The following is a 19,253-nucleotide window of genomic DNA, read 5'->3' on the forward strand; positions in this document are numbered from 1 at the left end:
AAAACTTGTTTTTATTTGCATGACCAAGATACAAAATGTATTTACAAATTTCTTCTGTTATATCTATATACTTCAATAAACCAATCTGCTTGTTTAAATATTTTCTATTCCTGAGACAAATTCAGTTAATTTTGAACTTTCATGAAAAATTTAGTTAAGGACGGAGTCACCAGGGCCTTATATGGTCAAATCTTTTACTAAATATCTAATCTTTATTTAAGATTTCAATTCATAGTAGATTCTTTGATGTTTGGACTCGAGCAGCCATTGTGTTGCTCTTTTTGTACTGAATAAACAATTGAACAGATATTAACTCCACATCTGTATATTAAATGTGTTATAGCTGTAACAACCTGTGATATTTTTCTTCTCTGCATTAAACTCTAAAGCCTTCTTAGCACTAACAACTCTATCGTCATCAGTCAGCTGATCTGGATCACAAGGTAACTCCCCTAGGATACGTCGCTTCCCTAGATTGGTACAACTTTTCTTCTTTATCTTTCCAGTACTACAAAGCAAGTTTTTTTATATTCATATTCATTTTTTCATCCAGGCTTATCAACCCATTATAAAACATGTAAAATACTGTCAGTCGGTGAGGATTTTCTTTCATTTTTTCAAGCAAACAGTAACAAAATCCTGAAATATTTCATGTTTTCTTCAATTTTGATCCCATTAAAGATTTTACACCTATGGTAGCACTCCACAGTTAGATGTGTAGTTTCGCATTTTGGCCCCTGTGAATTTTTCAAATATGAGATCTAGTGTAAAATAAAATTCATTTTTGGATGGCTGAGTATTAAAATAGCCTTTGTATTGGGTTTATATGAACATCAAGGTTATGTAATGTATGTAATATAGGCTGTTTTCTGTATGACAGTCCGTATTTGCATGTCCCTACCATACATTGGTCCGGCAATTATTGTATTGTTTTTTTCCAACTTTTTATCGCACAAACTTTGTGATTGGATTTTACGAAAAAATGAGGCGAAAGACACCCATTTTTTATTGGACCATTAGGAAGATTTGGGAAAACAGTTTCTAAAAAGGTATCACTCAAAGGCATTGAAATTCTAGTTTGATCCAAATTTTTTGGGGAAATGTGACATGTTCACCCCCCTTTTTGCAATATTTTATGGGGAAAAAATGCAGAATGTTGCCATGAATACACATAAAAGGAATTAATTTTCACCCTTTTAACTTTAGAAAATCAAATCTATGGAAGATACTGATTACATACATATGCACATGTACAACACAAACAGTTAGGTTAATGTATTAGAAATCCAGGAATAGGAGATGATAAAACATTTTGTGGCTCATTTTTGATTTTATTTTCTAACTGTGGAGTGCTACCTATGCATCTGGTAATTTGGGCATGGTAGTGAAGATAAGTTTATAATTTGAACTGAGTTCCACTATTGTCAGTCTTGATCTTATTACAGTTAAAGTGGATAAATTTTCTGAAGGCAATCAAATATTTTACAGTCTGTGATGAAACCTAGCAAAAATCTAGAGGAAGGAAATAAGTATATATTTTTTTTGGTCTCATGATTGATCAAAATGTGCTGCTTGAAGTTTCAAGGTTAATGAGACTAACCAAAATTATTCACCTGATATTTGATAGACAGAATGGTGTGTAGATCAGAAGACATAATGTTCCCTATCATAGGCAGGGTATTAACATTATGTCATTTCTTATAACAGATAGTTGTCTGCACACAACTACTTGTTTGTAACAAAAACATTATGAACTGAATTCGAAGATAATCTATGCTAGTTTTCCAATATACTTTATTTTTTATAAATTTTAAATTAAAGGAAAAAATATCCATTACATGCAAAACTTTATCAAAATTTGTGACATCACCCATTTCAGTGAATGTTGGCAAAATATGTTTTATTGTTGATTTGTTTTATTACAAAAAGTACCTCATGGACATCAGATCCAAAGTAGTTCTGCCAGCAACCTTTCTCTCACTTAGACCTTTGTTGTGGAGGATAGTGTCTAAGGCTTTCTGGTCCGATTCAAATTCCAACTCAAAGTCATCATCATCATTTAGGACAGTGACTTTATTCTGAACTGTGAACTTTGTTCCTGGTTTAGTAACATCAAATGGCTTTACCTTTAATAACAGAAAAAAATGATTTCAATAAATTGACACTTGGTTAAAATAATGGCATGAGGAAAATATTTCAAGCACATTTAATTGAAGTTCTATTTAACAATAAATCCAATAGGTCATGTAGGTAGGATCTTCGAAGAGGTCAACTAGGATGAAGGGCATACAATTTTTACTTCTACTGGAAGATTACTTATATAGAACTGAGGAGTCATTCTTATTTCTGGATATAGTTTGATACAGAAGTTAATGGATATAAAAAATGCCATAAATCTTACATGTTTTCTTAAAAGAGAATATCCCATATTTTTGTTATATTCACAATAATTTATATTCACAAAAAGGTTAGGCAGTAAAAACATTCCATGGCATTCAGTGTTCCAGCTTGAATTTAAGGGCAGAAGGGTGCCAGTAAAAAAAAGGGCACTTTAGTGCGGTTTTGTAAAAAAAAATTGTAAAAAAGATTGTATGATAGTTGAGTGTTTTTTTCCTCTTTTTTTTGTGTACTGGTAATTTTTTAGGGTACCATGAAAGTATTTTCAGTGTATTTTTACTTCTTTTTTTGTATGGCATGGTTTCTTATTGACAACTGTTTTCATTTCAGTACTAGTATTTTTTTTAGGGTACCATGAAAGTATTTTCAGTGTATTTTTACTTCTTTTTTTGTATGGCATGGTTTCTTATTGACAACTGTTTTTATTTCAGTACTGGTTTTGAAATCACTTCCAAGCAAGACATCAGAATGTAGATCTTTTTTAGTAATAAACATAGAAGATGTACCTTTTAGTTTGTTGTTATTTATTTCATTCTCAATAAAATTTTAAAAACATAATGTTTTACAATATTTTATTATCAAGAATACATATGATCAAGTGAAAAAACTTAACAATTTCATTAAAAAAAATCACAGAAAACTGGCACTAAGGTCTTAAAATGCAATAATGAGTCAGAGATGAATAATATAAGAAACAGTGGTAAATGAAAGCATTAAAATCATACAAGCAAAGAAGTATCTTAAAAAACACTATTGACACAAGACAAGAGGTTTCAAATATTGAGTTTTAAAGCATAGAGCACAATAAAATTCATTAAGAAATTAATTCAAAGCAATGTACTAACATCAAACAAATTACATAAGACTAAACATTGTATAGAGTCAATAAATTACACAATAAAGTCAATGAATTGCACTAGAGTCTAGAGTCACTGTGTAAACTGAAGCAGTCTTTTGTCTTTTTTCTGAAAGAACTGGTTTGTGACTTTGTCAAGTAGTGTATCAAACAAGATGCTGGTGCAGTTGAGCTTGATGTTCAGTAGGCGGTTGAGTGTTGTTGTCTTAAGGTTGCTGTGGTGACTAGTCTTGATGAGTTTCACCTGGGAAAACACCCTCTCTACTTCAGCAGTACTCAATGGAAGTGTGGTTGTTATGGCATACAGTTGATGAACTAGTGGGTACATTTCTTGAAGACCACAGTCTGAGGTGTGCAGTAGTTACAGTAGCTGAGTAACAGAACGTTCTTGGGTGGACATGCTGTCAACTAGTTGCAGAAAGTCTTGCCACTGTGTTTGAAGATCTTCTGGTTGCATGGAGAAGTGGTCTGCCAGTGTGTACAACTCAGTAAACCCATAGAGAGAGGGAAGAGTGTCTGTACCATTCAAGTCGATGATAGATAACTGATCTATGATGTCACTATCTGTAAATCTAGCAGTGACATTGTCGATGAGTTGGTCCAAGAAAGGAGTGCGTACTTTTGTGTTGAAGTCAGCTTTTGGTTCTGTTGTAATGTTGATGCTTGCAGCTATCTGTTGTTCTTTGAGTAGTCAGGGACCATCTTGGGTTTTCCTTATCTGCAGTGTTTTGAGAGTCTTGTCCATTGTTGATTTGACCATACCAAGATTGACATGTCTACGCTGGAATAGTAGTGACACTGTACATAGGTGAGGCAGTGTGTCAGCCAGAAGTAAAAGGCAACAAAGAGTAGTAGGGTCTTTCAGGCTTTTAAGTATACCGTTACCAACTGGATCTGAACTGATGTTAGAAGTTTCTAAGTCTACAACAATGGCTTGGTAAGATCGTACAATAGATGCAACTGCTTGGTTGTGTGAGAGCCACCTGTGATGCTTGGCCTGCTTTATGGTCAATGGTGCCTGGTTGAATGCAATCTGGACGGCTTTAAGACTGGCTGAGTGGTAACAAATGTATTTGTAGTTCTTGTAGAGTTTCTCAAGTGTGTCACCTACCTTTTTCATCACAGGTACGGAATTGAAGCTATCTCTGGTGGCTAGGGCAAGTCTGTGGTCTCGGCAGTGTATAGTGATAAGAGATGGATTGATGTCTTTTAATCTTGTAGCTACACCGGTCTTCTTGCCAAGAAATACAGCTGCGCCATCTGAGGCAAAACCAGTCATATCTTGGAGATTGAGTTGATGATTGGTCAATTCTGAAGTAATTGGTCTTGTCAGGGTCTCAGCTGTTGCATTTTGTAGCTCTACGTCTGTTACAAATGAATTCTGAATTTCACCAGCTGGGTTGATGTACCTTGCACAGATTGCGAGATGCTTAATGGTCCTGTTGTCTGACACTTCGTCTACCATAACAGAGTAGGATGGACTTTTTCTGCATATCAGATATTACTGTTGATGTTACTTCCTTACTAAGGATGTCGAGGAGCTCCTGAACTATGTCCCAACTAGTGTAGGATGCACACTTTGCAAGTCTGAGATTGCCTAAGTTGGTTGCACCAAGCTCTATACAAAGGTCTATAAATGATGAAAACATGTCCAGTGGCAAGTTATGAGATATCAAAAAGTACAAAACCTGCAGTGCATCTCGGATGGACTTCTGTGCAGTTGTTGAAATCTTTGCTGTCATGTCAGAGACGGCGTGGTTGACCTCTTGTTTAAGTGAATCTTTGTGTTAATTGCTATCTTGGTGTTCTTTAATTTTGTCTCTACGTAAGCAGCGGTATCCATTAACTACCCAGGTCTTGCTACCGTTGTACCCATAGGTGTGATGCTTCTTGCAAAGTTTGCAGTACATGACATCTGTTATGTCACCACTAGAGTTTGGTTCTTTAACTACTAGCAACCAAGTAAATGCAGTAAGCCAGTCTTGTGTTTGCTGTTGTTTGGTTTTGAGGGTTAAATTGGTTGGGTAACTTCATCCTGATTTGAAGTTGGAGTAGGAGTTTCCACAACAGTAGTCTCGTCAGTACCATATTCGGCCGTGTATAGTCCGCATTTATGTATAGTCCGCACCCCCTTTACATCCCCTTAAAATCAAGAAAAAAAGTTTTGTGATAAAAAAAAAAAAAAAAATTGTAAAAGTCTAGTTCACTGTAAAAATCCATTGAAAGACACCTATTCTCCATGTATTTTATAAAAAAAAAAAAATTATGTTTTATTTATTTCATAAAAAAATGAAATGGTAGAACTTTTCATCTGGTGATTAATATTTAATAATTTTATATAAGTAGTTATTAATCAAAAGATTCATTTTAAAATCAACATTTGTCTAAGTATGTCCAAGCTGATATATAATATAACAGAAATAAATTGAATATTATGGAACAAAAGAAAACAGAGATCAAACATTTATCTAAATTAATTAGCAGTGATCAAAATTTTAAAACTATTTAATCTTATATAATCTTTTCATTGATCATGTTGTCTCATGAAAAATTAAAAAGAGAAATTTATTAATTGGAAAAAAAATATGTCTAATTTTATAGAAACATACGTGGGATTATAAAATAAACTTCCATTTACGGTTCTTATTCCTTTAACCAAAACGTACTTTCATAACTAAAAATTAATGAATCATTTAATTAATTTAAATTTTTCATTTCAGTTAGAAGGAATAGCTCATTTCAACATCATACATTATCCAAAACTTTTATTTTTCGATCAAATACTGATAAATTCGTAACGCTGATCATTATTCTTTTATTACTATTTTCGGCTCACATCCCGATTAAATCGTAAACTAAATAGCATGCTTGAAAACATTTACAAGTTATAGTTCGTACTCTTCGTATTCATATTATAATTTTCTTGTAACATTTCTTCATTCAATTTATTTTCGAACATTTTAATTGATCTCGATATCCGGAAACTTTTTTTTTTAATTTTTTAAACCGGAGATTTATTTACACGCGATAAACATAAAATGTATCGTGATGGTCAGGGAATAACAATTTTATTTAAAATATGTACCGAGTAGAATCTTTATTGAAGAAAGAAGTGATTGAACAATTCTGTTTAGCAACTTTCTGATTTCCATTCTGCTGTTGTGCCAATCGTCTTTTCTGCGAAGGCATCTTTAATGCGTAATTTTAATAATATGATCACAAGTTCCCAAACTGTAGATTTTAAAGTTAACATTTCGGCTGTGACACTAATCTTGAGATATTGAGTAGTCGGCACAGTTTTCTTTGAAGAAAATGCTGATCACGGCAAGCGTGACCAAGCTAACCTTTTAATCTGGTGAAAATCAATAAATATTCAATGATTTACAATCAACTGTCCTTTGTCTCATAATGATATGATTACCTGTAATTACCTTTATGTTACATCATTTCATCGACAGTGGTAAAATTGCCGACAGCTACATGTCAGGGGTATTGTAAATTGATTTACTGGTTAAAAGGAGATAATATATTTCGAACGGAAATGTCGATATCGTAAAAATATGCATTTTTTAATTATTTTTTGTAACAATTTGGGCAGAAGGGCGCATTTGAACATTGGCAGGGCAGAAGGGTGGCAGTAAGGGCATCAAGGGCGGGCCGCCCTTCTATTTAGGGCAGGCGGGAACACTGGTATTTATAGGTATTTTTCTAACGTTTATGTTGCTTAAGCCAAAACAAATTGCTGGCATGTATTTAATGCCACACTAAACATGCTAAAATAATTAGAATGTGTAAAAAATTTATGTTGATCAAATTTACTGTTTTCTCAAACTAGTGAAAGAGCAATAACTCAAACACATTCAGATAAATAGGATTTTACCTCTGTTTCAAGAAAGTTGAGACTTAAAGTGAACTTGATTATTTGTATAATGTCAAATAAAAAAAAAGGATTTGAGTATCTTAAAGATCTGTGAAATAGAATTGCTCAAGATGATTGCTTTCAGAGCAAAATTTCAATAATATTTGAGACAAACAAGAGGACCAAAATCATTGAGATGTGTTGATACAATGCAAGATAAAACATCACACTTTTTAATGATAATAGCAAAAGCAAGTTCTTATTACTTTTCAGTAAATATCATTGCATCCAAATTTTTTTTTCGAAATTTGCTGGTTTTGATAGCTATCAAGGAACAGATTGTCAAAATATGCCTTCTAAATAAAGCATGAAGAAAGACGCAGTTGCTCTTTTGATTTATCTAAGAATATCAAACAGACAAAAAGGACATTCAAAAGGACAAAAATCCTAAAGATGAAAAATTGTTTGGTTTTGATTAAATGAGAAATAATGTGACAAAGCTGAGGTTGTAATTCCCTCCACTAGTGTTGATCATAGACTTAGTTGTGTTTATAGTTCCTTTTCAATGTGTGTTGATTGGTGATCAGGGAAGTCACAACTTTTCTAGACTTCAGACAACTCAAATGTGATTTAATTGACCAGACTCATCATCTATGCAGCTCTCTAGATGTCTTTTTGTTTTTGTTGTCAATGTGACTTGTATGGTGGGTTCCATTGATATTTACAAAATGGCTGAATTTCATCAAATATATTTTTACTGAACACAATTATATTCTGACATTTACAATAGCACTTTGTGTGGCCTGATACCAGAGTTTCATAAAACATACCTCAAAAGTCAAATAAAAACTCTAACTGATCAGATTGTTGTATGTTCTAAATTTTAAACATATGTATACATGATATAATATTCATTATTATATTATATTTGTGTTGTTCAGAAATTTGTTTTCAGCAAAATATTTTGTTGACTTGTTATTTTTGTCTTCTTCATATTGCAACTTTTTTGCCTTTATATTGATTATGCGATTTTATTATCACTTCATTGTATCTTATTCTTTAACATGACTTCATGTAGTATTAAAAAAACAACTACTTATTTTGTTACAACTTATCTATACAAATTATCAATATCCTACAATTGTTGTTGGTTTTTTCTTGCAGCTCAATCCACTCTGTAGTTGTTCATCCCATTTCTTGTGTAACTTGCTGAAGTCTGGTGCTGGTCGGGCCTTCATTTTCTTCCCTGACAGCTGTGGTCTGGGGATATGACTACAATTATATCAACAAATAAGTCAAACTTCTTCTATTGAGCAGTGTTGAACATCATACAAAATTTAAAAAAGATGTGGTATGATTGCCAATGAGACAACTATCCACAAAAGCATGTTATTAATCTTTGGTATGTGAAATTGTTATTTTAGAATAACACATCATTATCACTGGTGAAGCAGGCTGACTTTGAGTGCATCTGAGGTCATTCAAGGTTTTCGATGGGAAGCTGCTTAAGTCATGTAAGTTGTTTAATCTCTTATTTTCTGTGGTCTGTTTTAATTTTTTTTTCTCTTCAAAATCTTCAGATTGCTTGAAAGCAATTGTATCTCAAAAATTTGATCCCTTGGCATATTCTTATTTAAGTATAAATAAATATAGATTATAAACTATGCAAATTTTTTTTTTTTTTTATGAAATTAAAGTGCATTGTTTTTTATGTGCTTAAATTTTGTGCTACCCATCCTTTTATTGGAACAATATATTAATGTTCTTTGTATTCTTATATTTCTAACCTTTTTGATGCAGATGACATGATTTCTTTCCTAGATGCAGCTTTCATTGTATTCTATGTAAGCCTTTTCTGTTTATATTCCTTCCCTACAACAATATAATCATACAATGTATTAATATTTGCTAAAAAAAAGGGTTATCTTCAAGTATAGTAAGACTAAGTAAGTAAATTTTACTTAGAGAGGGCATGAAATGTACAAATCAACACAGTAAAAAGTATATATAAAACAAAGAAAAAAACAGTATCAAAACAATAAAATCAATCTAGGATATCAATGAATGTTTGTTTGGTTGCTGTCTTGTTGATGAATACACACACACCTACTAACTTAACCTTGTACATGTGGTGTGATCATCTTCTAAATTTCATAAAAACATGAATCATGATGTCTCCATGTTTTCCCATTTATAGCGAACCCTATTGAACCTTTCTATAGATTCACCTGCAAGTTACCTGTCCATTTAAACTGTTGGCAGTTCTATTGTCCCATCTAACAAATACAACAGGTATTGTTCTCTGTATAGTTTATTCACCAGGACCTTTAAATTTCTTCTAAGAGAAATATATCACTCATTGATTAATTTACCTGAGTAAAAAATTTATCTGCTAAATTAGATGGAAATAACATGTGTACTATTTATAAAAAACTGTATATGAGTTTGAATGTATTATATTTCCAATCTGTTGAATGTAAACACTGATTCAAACATTAATAAAAGTTGATTCCTAAAAAAAATTAACATTATTCCTATTTCCAAAAAAAAATTGATAAAAAAAACCTAAAAAAGTTGATGTTTACATATTCTAAGTATTCTATAACTAAACAAAAACTAAAAAATGCAAATTTTCATACGAACAATACTTTTTATTTTAAAAACAAACTGTTTATGATTAAGTTATTATTTATTTTGAACATATTGTAAAAAATATTATAAATGTTTAATAAACACCAAATCACAGGCATTTTTTTTTATGTGAAACATGTAATTTCTATCAATTTAGCAGATAAATTTTCTACTGAGGTAGATTAATCAATGAGTGATATATTTCTCTTAGAAGAAATTTAAAGGTCTGAGTGAATAAACTATACAGAGAACAATACCTGTTGTATCTGTTAGATGGGACAATAGAACTTACAAAAGTTTAAATGGACAGGTAACTTGCAGGTGAATCTATAGAAAGGTTCAATAGGGTTCGCTATAATATAAAAGTAAGAATAAGTATTTTTTCAAGATTCTTAAATATTTGAACTAATGCTAGTTTTCCTAATAAGTTAGCTTAAGTGCATAGGATACAGTTACAGGGTAGGTAATGACATTACTTATGTAAAATGTTTTTTGCTACGTCAAACTATGACAAATCAGGAAAAGATTCATGTTTCGACTGTTTTGTACAATTTAAACTGGATGAACATGAAATAGAGTACATGGACCCCTCTTTTTTAAAATGGCACTAGGTTTGATTATTTGTACCAATTTAAATGAAAAAGCCATTTTTTTTTAAATTTAATAATTATACATGTACTGCAAAAAAAGCTGTTTACTCCTTAATTACTGAAACTTTGTTAAAAATTTATCAAAGAGCTGTTGTACATATTAAAAGAATATTTGTGTAAAGATTTTCATAATGTTTCTACAAAAATCCAAAGGATAGAAATGTCACAAAATTTCTACCCCTATTATCTCTTTAAGTAGCACATGAAGGTTAACTTTTTGGTTACATACTTGAATCGTGTAGGTGAAAAATAGTTTTTATGCAAATTTTCGTTAAAAATTCAGAATGGGTTCAAAACTGTATAAAAAGCCCTTAAAGAGAGTAACCAATTTGATGTTGTCAGTGATTTTGCAGAAGTTTTGACAATGGTGCAAAAAAGGTGCAGTAAATGTGGATGCATTATTATCTGCCTTCGTTACTGTATTGTTTGGCCTTACTAATAGACTTGTTTGACCTCACTAATAGACTTGTTTGGCCTTACTAATAGACTTGTTTTACCTTACTAATAGACTTGTTTTACCTTACTAATATACTTGTTTTACCTTGCTAATAGACTTGTTTTACCTTACTAATAGACTTGTTTTACCTTACTAATAGACTCTTTTGGCCTTACTGATAGACTTATAAATGGATTAATAAAAAAAAATACATTGAACTTGTGTGATTTTACGAACAAATTTCTCTTATCATAATCTTCTTAATCCTGATTGTAAAGAAAGGTTAACAATTGCAAGTCTTAGTAATATTTTCTTTATTTATTTACATATTTACAGTAGACAGCTTTGCTCAAATAAATGCAATATACAATTTTTTTTAGAAAATCATAAAATTTAAATTGTACGTAAATGTAAAGGTTAGTTTATTCCATATCATAAAAATCTTTTTTCTTTCAAAACATGCAAAATGTATCTTGATGTATATTTTTGCCTACTTTTGTTATTAAAATATACACTGACGTATGTACATGATGTATGTATGTATATTTTTGCCTACTTTTGTTATTTAATAATACACTGATGTATGTATGTATATTTTTGCCTACTTTTGTTATTTAATAATACACTGATGTATGTATGTATATTTTTGCCTACTTTTGTTATTTAAATATACACTGATGTATGTATGTATATTTTTAACTGAGCAGATTATTCATGCATTAGTGGATAGATCTGTAATTTAATCTGTAGTTTCTGGTTAATTTTTCCTCTTGTTGGTATAGTAGCTGTCTTTAAATTCCCTGCAAATATAAACAGAAACAAATTTAAAAAAAAAAATTACAAGATTTGACATTACAAAGTACTTTCAATGAAGTCTAGGCTCCTGTGATAAAAACATATTCTACTTACATTTGGCTTATATCAAATGAATAATAAAATATATTAATGAATCAAATTCAGAAATTATTGCATGCATTCATTTCTGCAAATTTGAAGAATGGACACATATTTGTAAATGCAAGATTACAGTTTCAGGAAAAGTTACATACTGAAATGTGATGCAGATATCAGAATATGAGTTCTTATAATTACTGTGATACTCAGGTTGCATTATTTGCATTAATATATCCTTGCATTAATTTTGAATTTGAATTTACAATATATATCATGTTTATAATGAAAATCTACATGTAGCTATCAAGTGTGTACGTTTCAAAGCACCGTTGAAATATTCAAGTAGCTCTTTCCACTTTATTTCAAAAGGAAAACCTTGAGACGCTAGTCCAAATAATTATGACGTCTTGAAAGGCGAATCTGGGTCCGTACGCCCTGATTCACGTTCGCCCTAGTACCTGTTCGCCCTGATACCTGTTCGCCCAGGGTCCATTCGCCCTGATTTTTTATTGGTTTCTAATTGTTGTCTAGTGGCATAATTTTAAGTATTTGAACAAAATATGTTGAAGTTTGTTGAAAAATTCACCGAATATTTATATTGCCGCAATCAATTTCATCATTTTCCCTTTCATTGCAGTAGAATACTGGAATACAATGTATTAATCTTTATTGATATTTGTTAACAAAATAATTGTATTCAGTCATTCACTAATGTATGCAGTATAACTTAGACTAGTCTCAGAGCATTATAATGAATGAACTTGTAAATCCGTTTTACAGTTCGTACATTATTTTTGGATTAATTTCAAGCTGAATATATTATCAAAACAAATTTGTTTTTATAATATTATTAATCCATCAAAAGACAGGTATCACAATAAGCAGTGATCTGAATTATTTTGTCATAAAACAATACATTTATGATCCTTAACAAGCCATAAACTTTTAGATATTTCCATGTTTCCATAAATTCAAGAATATATACCATAGAAATATATCTGATTAAGTTTATTCAACTTAAATGCCCTGAATATTAATATTTTTTAGTAGGGCGAACAGACTCTAAGGGCGAACGAACTCAGGGCAAACGGACCCAGGGCGAACATGTTACTAGGGCGAACGTTCCGATACCTTGAACGTCCCCCATATTTGTCCATTTCAGGCATTTGTTATGTCAGATGAACCTTAATAAAGACTAAAGTATCTGAACATCTGTATTTGTTCTCATTTGCCAAAGCTCAGTCCCAGAGGAACGAACCATTAACCGACAAGAGGGAACGGTGACTCATAGCCACCCGACCCTCCTGTTACACAAGCCCCTGTGCAAAAATGGGGAAAATTACTTGACAGCAACGCATTGTTTTTACTGTTCATACTTTTTTGATTTTAGGTTTTAAACACATTTGTCAAAGTTTCAGGAGATCCCAGTTTATCAGGGATTCGCAATATAAAGCTTTATTGGGTTCTGATTGTGAGAACAGCTTACCAAAACTTTGTTCATGTTCTTGCAGTTCAACCATCAAATTTCCCGGCCCAAATGATGTTTTGGAAATTCGGCCAATCAAGACGCTTGTTACAAAATAATAAAGCTTGCAGAAAATTCTATATTTGGTTAATCTCGGGATTTCCTTTGTACAGTGTTTTACGAGATTTTGCGAGAATCTTTAAAATAGTAGCAGAAACAATATGGCGATGACAGAACAAGTTCCGCTTCAAGTCTTCATATATTTAGGAATTATATTATTTTCTCTTGTGGATTTTATAAAAACCGAAGGTGAGTGGTGGATTTGTAGCAATTTGATATAAAAATTACTGATGAAAACACCGAAGGTGTTTGATTTTACTAATTTTTACCTGAGATTTACCTGAACGATTTTTTTTTGTTTTGTAACCACATAGAACATACCGGCTTATTAGTCAAACATTATGATGTGAATGTGATATGTGTTATATTTGTTGAATTGCTAGCAACCTTTCTGCTTTTATGATCCAAGAAATAAACTTTTTTTATTGTAAAAGTTTTTTCATATTTATGATATTTATCAGTTCGACTTCAGTGACAGTTGTCAGTACGCTCAGATCATATAAAATATCTGCCTGCACCTCAAAAGTACTCATCAAAGTTACTAGGCTTATAATTGTGTATACCAGACAGGAGTTTTTCTTCCAAAACACTTATCTCAGACCATCAAATTAGAAAAGTTCCCCAAATGGCAAATTATCAAATGAGTATATTATCCCTGAACCAACTGAGAGGGGCCGGTCCAGTCATGCTTCAATGATTCCCTATATAATCAACCAAATTTTTCCCACGAAAAGGGGGGGGCGCCCCCCCCCCCCCTGAATCTGCCTATGCAAATTTTAATAATGATTTAGGTAATCTTTCTTACATTGATTATCTATAAATTTGTGCAATTTTCAGTTGAAAACCTCAATTAAAAGAAAAGAGATTTTTAACACATTCATAAAAACTTAATAACCTTCACAAGTAAGTGTTAAAACTGTTTGACACATTTATTGCAGTTTTACATGTTATAACACCATCTTCTTCCCTTATGAATTCTGTATTGATTATGAATAACTATCAATTGAAAAGGCAAGCAAAAATACAAACCTGTATTTGTTTATTAAAAAGATAACTACAGGCAAAAGAGGATCTCCTATACTTAGATAAACTGGAGAATAAGTATTGTAGTCAGCAAGCATGACCATGCTGACAAGAGTTCCTTTATTTGAGGTTGATAGCAGATTGGTTACCTTTATTTTGAAATATATTTGTGATAATCTCATGGCAAAAATGTATATACATGTATGTTAGGTGTTTCAGATCCTACATGTATATTGATTTCATGATGTCCTTTCTGGGTTGTTTTGTGTTGTTAAATTGCCATCTTGGTGACAAAATCTACATACATATCCTTACAAGTATTAGCTGAAATTTTGTTATTGCATTAAACAAGCTGGCACATACAAACATACAGACATGCATACATTTTAATGAATATATATATATATATAAAGAAAAAAAAAGCTGCAATAAAAACACTATCCTGTTGAATTCTGTATTGTCCAATATACTATTGTTAAATATGACATTATATACCACCAACCCCATAAATGTATGGGTATCTCGTATCTCTTATTTATCTATTAACATGTACATTGACCTCACAATATAAAACCTTTAATCCCCCCCCCCCCCCCCAAACAAAAAATAAACCACTTTCTATATGTACAGTACATGTATATATTCATCCCAAAATCCTTTCTCATGATTGGCTGCTTTTAAGTACATCATTTGTATGTCCACATTGGACATTTGTATGTCAAACCCATATAGATCTCTTTCTCCTGAATGTCTTTCCAAAATCAATCTTATAAAAGTCTCGTCAGTCTCAGATACATGTACGTAAACATTTATAAATCATATCCACATCATAACCCTTTCTCCCAGATGTTTTTCTGGTTACATCCACTCAGGGACGTATATAAGTCCTTGATCCACTCAATATCCACTGATATTCCTTTGTCCACATCTTTAAACCAAATATACATGTCATGCATGTACCATATCTCCTTTACTCTACTTATAATTAGCTACTTTTCTTTGTGTACCTGTATATAAATGCAATATTTGCTTCTCCTCTACATGTACATATATATTCTTTTCTTGCATTTTAAATGTGTACTGCTTTCTCGTCAATGTCTTTTCATGTATATTAAATTTAAACCAATATCCATTTCTTTTCATGTACATGATGTATACATTTTAAACCCATATTCATTTCTCCCCAATATGCCTCTTTTAATATTTAACCCATAATTTTTTTTTCTCTTTAAAGTCATTACATCAACATTTAAATCCACCCAATATTCCTTTCTCCCTATATCCCTTTCTCCCTAATGATGAAATTGTTTATAAAAGCATTGCTAATTGTTATCATAAAGACCCATATTTAGAGTCATGCATGTAAATCTGACCAAAGATACAGTCCATGGCATCTATTTTTTCCTTCCATGGCATCTATTTTTTCCTTAAAAATTCTAATTTGTCAGGCAAGTCAGCACTCAGTTGTTTTTCCAATACAGATACACTATTTATATTTGATTCTCTAAGGAATGCTAAATATTTGCAACTATTATCAAGTGCTTGGAAAGATATTGTTTTGTTTATAGAAGAAACCAATATGGAATTTTTAGTAATTGTGCTATTGATTTTATGCTTTCTATTATGAAGAAGGGAAGTTGTTAGAAGTTTGTTTTCTTCTTGAAATGTTCAAAAGTTCATGAATATGATAACTACAATAATATATCTTACAATGTTTTCAAGGTTACGAAATGAGGCACAAGTTACATCAAGTGCCACCATCCCATTTAACAGGTATAAAATGTGATGATCCGGATCATGAAACAAACACACAAGTACAAATGTACCAATTTTGAATGACTAAATATCAGTTTGCTAAATAATGATGTTAATGTTGTTGACATTTGGTCCATGTGACCATGTCAGATAAAAAAAAAATCAGAATAATATTGTACAGTCATTGGACAAAAGTGAGTCCCCCCCTCAAAAAATGTCCTATCATTTCAACAAAAATCAATATTTTTTTGAAAAATATTACCAAGTTTCTACATGACTGATTTATATCAAATAATTACCATAAGATGTAGAAATGTTTAAAGTTTTATTGTTTATTTTGCAAAGATACTATTCATGCTTATTCTAATATTTTGATGAGATGACACAAAGAAAATATTGAATATCTATTTTGTAAAAATCGCACATACAGTTACTTTGAATTTTGGAGAAATATTGATTTTATTTGAAATGATAGGACATTTATCGAGTCGAGTCGGAACTCACTTTTGTCCTAAGACTGTAGTTATATAAAAGCCTTGTATAGAAATTGGATGATTTTACCTTTAATAGAGGACCTCAAATTAGAACTAAAACTTATGATAGAAAATTGCAATCGGTCAATTGGAAATAGTTCCATGATCAAACTTATAAGCCAAATCTGATAGACACTCTACTTTTTCGGTCTACTTAAATTTTTTAAAATATTACCAAACTTTTCCAGTCTACTTTTATTGTAAAAAGAAACCCCCCTACTAAATTTTCCTGTCTACTTATTGTACATTTGTTTCTTTCTTTAATTAAATTTCTTTATATGTTATAGAAGTTTGAACAACATTATGTTTAAGCTTTAATAAAACCTATTTATCTTGATGGTGTATTTTGCCAAGGGGGAAATATCTAACACAGATTTTGTTAATTCAGATATGTATTAAGTCAGCCTCCAAGCTGTATTGTCACCAGAAAGTTACATTTTATATGTATATACATCTAGAGTACAAATCATAGGTAACAAAGGTGCAAAATCAATTATGTAAAGGTGAATGCATTAAGCATGGCAGGTATATTTATCATACTGACATTCTAAATTTGAAGATTATTTATTTTTTCCTCACATTTATGGGTGTTTCGCGCTGTAGTGACTAGAAATTTTTCTGTACAATGTTAACTATTTTTGACAAACATTAAGTTGTTATACATGATGACAGGCAAATCTTCCATCAAAATAAATGTTTCCAAACAAATGATCTTACTAGTGGTTTGATAAATGGGGTTGATAGTTCAGTGGTTCTAACATGATATCTGAAGCACACTACACCTATAAACAGAATGTTATTCCTACCAAGAATCAAGCTATAAAATAAGGGTCTGTTAATTGAACTGACAAATTTACAAAAAATAATTGATAAATCCTGATACATGTACTGACATTAAAAGTCTTTTGAAAGTACCAAGTCTTTACAATTGATTCTGATTTGCCTGTCAATGTTTGTTTTGATCTTGGATTAGGCCAATCTTGCTAGAAATAGAATGAAGTTTATACAAAATCATCTATCTTCATATATATAAATATATGTAACATGTATTTTTGTTTTCCACCTATATTTATCTCTTGATGTCTACTTAGTTACTCATTTGTCGCTCAATGTCAGTTTTGATTATGCAACTTTTGTCAAATAAGAGTAAAATTTTAAGAAAAAAACTCTTCTTCTTGTGTTTGTGGTTCTGTTTGTTTTTGTCTAAATGTGTTTTAATGATATTGGACATGTTGGAATCCCTTCACTTTTTTAAATAGTTCTAGTTCTTTTACATGTACATGTTTTCAGGGTTCTCACTAAGGCGAGTCCATGAGTCCTGGACTCATCAAAATCTGTCTGGACTCACCATTTTCAAAACAGGTGAGTCCACAGATGCATCCAGATTGAAATATTTTGTATATTCTGAACACAGTTAAACACAAATATCAGTATTTTATAGCAAAAGTTTAAAAGTGATCTGAATTTAATGTCATTTCATTGCTCTTTTAGGAAATGGAGACTAAAATATTACATTATAATGCAATAAAATATTTTCTTTTTTCTGTTGGACTCATCATGGCTAAAAATAACGAGTCCCTGGACTCGCCTTCAAAAATCCTTAGCGAGAACCCTGGTTTTATTGTAGTACCGGCATTACTTACCACGGAGCGTTTTTTCTTCTTTCTATTTTATGGTAAGAAAATATGGCCTTTATTTCCAAGAATTTCATGTTTATTTTTTTGTTAACTAATATTCCAGTCAATCTAGCATAAATTCGACCCTTACCTTGAAGTTATTGCAACAGACGATTTATAAGTTTTAATCTTTAGCATTATACCCCAAGTATAAATTATATACACAGAAAAAAAGTCCCATAAAACCTTTTTTGAGGAAAACTAAAAAATTATAATTTTAAAATTCCTATGGAGATTTGCATTGATATAGGAGACAAATGTGCAAAAAAGGCAGAAATATTAATAAAAATTGATACACAATATATAACTTTAAGGCTTCTATTCAACAGAATGTATTGATTCTTAATATTTTTGCCGTCTTCAGAGAATAACAATTAACAACTCTAAAGGTGTTTTCATAATTTTTATCAAGCAACAACCTAGATCTCACAATTCATTATTTGACCATTTATTATATTTTTCAGCATGTCAAGGTAAAGAATCTCAAATTGAATAAAACCAGTTAATAATATATTCTTCTTTTTGTGGTTTAAAGTTTCTTGAAACAAGGTAGATGATGAACAAATGCAAATATTCACATTATTGTTTTCAAAATGGTCACAAAGCCTTGAATTTGCAATTTCTTTAATGAAAAATGTGCCAAAAAAAATAACACTTGGGTTTTGTACATTTCATGAGCAGAAGATTGTATAATATAGTCAATTATAAACATATAACCCCATTAAAGTATCTTATTTTACATGTATTTTATGAAAAATCAACCAAAGACTGACAATAAAAGACTCATTTTGATGAGTTATCTCCCTTTCCATAAGAAATTAAAAATGCCAAATTTGAGTTTTCTTCAAGTCAGATTTAATGGGACTTTTTCTGTGTATATTTAGGGTTTAATGCTATAGATTAGAAATAAAACATTTTCTATTGCAATTAGTTTGAGGTTAAAATATAAAAATCTTTT

General features: G+C 31.1%; 2 protein-coding genes across 7 annotated transcripts in view; one reads left to right on the forward strand and one right to left on the reverse strand.

Annotated features, from left to right (window-relative positions):
• Positions 1 to 13,334, reverse strand: part of LOC134706352 (uncharacterized) — a 61,758-nt gene extending 48,424 nt beyond the window's left edge. For 2 of the 3 annotated variants that reach the window (XR_010105611.1, XM_063565216.1), the window contains exons 1-6: positions 13,210 to 13,334; positions 11,484 to 11,629; positions 8,900 to 8,984; positions 8,252 to 8,384; positions 1,933 to 2,126; positions 354 to 508 (exon numbers count right to left, since the gene is read on the reverse strand). Coding sequence is in view for 2 of the 3 variants with exons in the window: in XM_063565216.1 (XP_063421286.1) it covers positions 354 to 508; positions 1,933 to 2,126; positions 8,252 to 8,384; positions 8,900 to 8,946 (529 nt within the window). In the remaining variant the exon portion in view is untranslated. The other variant, XM_063565217.1, reaches the window with a different exon arrangement.
• A 15-nt stretch (positions 13,335 to 13,349) lies between these two features.
• The window catches only part of LOC134706355 (plexin domain-containing protein 2-like), a 55,558-nt gene continuing 49,654 nt past the window's right edge, over positions 13,350 to 19,253 (forward strand). For all 4 annotated transcript variants that reach the window (XM_063565219.1, XM_063565221.1, XM_063565220.1 and 1 more), the window contains exon 1: positions 13,350 to 13,497. In XM_063565219.1, the coding sequence (XP_063421289.1) occupies positions 13,410 to 13,497 (88 nt within the window). In that variant the 5' untranslated portion in view covers positions 13,350 to 13,409. The remainder of the gene's footprint in view (positions 13,498 to 19,253) is intronic.

Source organism: Mytilus trossulus, chromosome 2 (genome assembly GCF_036588685.1).
Source record: "Mytilus trossulus isolate FHL-02 chromosome 2, PNRI_Mtr1.1.1.hap1, whole genome shotgun sequence".
In the NCBI taxonomy this organism is placed as follows: Eukaryota; Metazoa; Mollusca; class Bivalvia; order Mytilida; family Mytilidae; genus Mytilus; species Mytilus trossulus.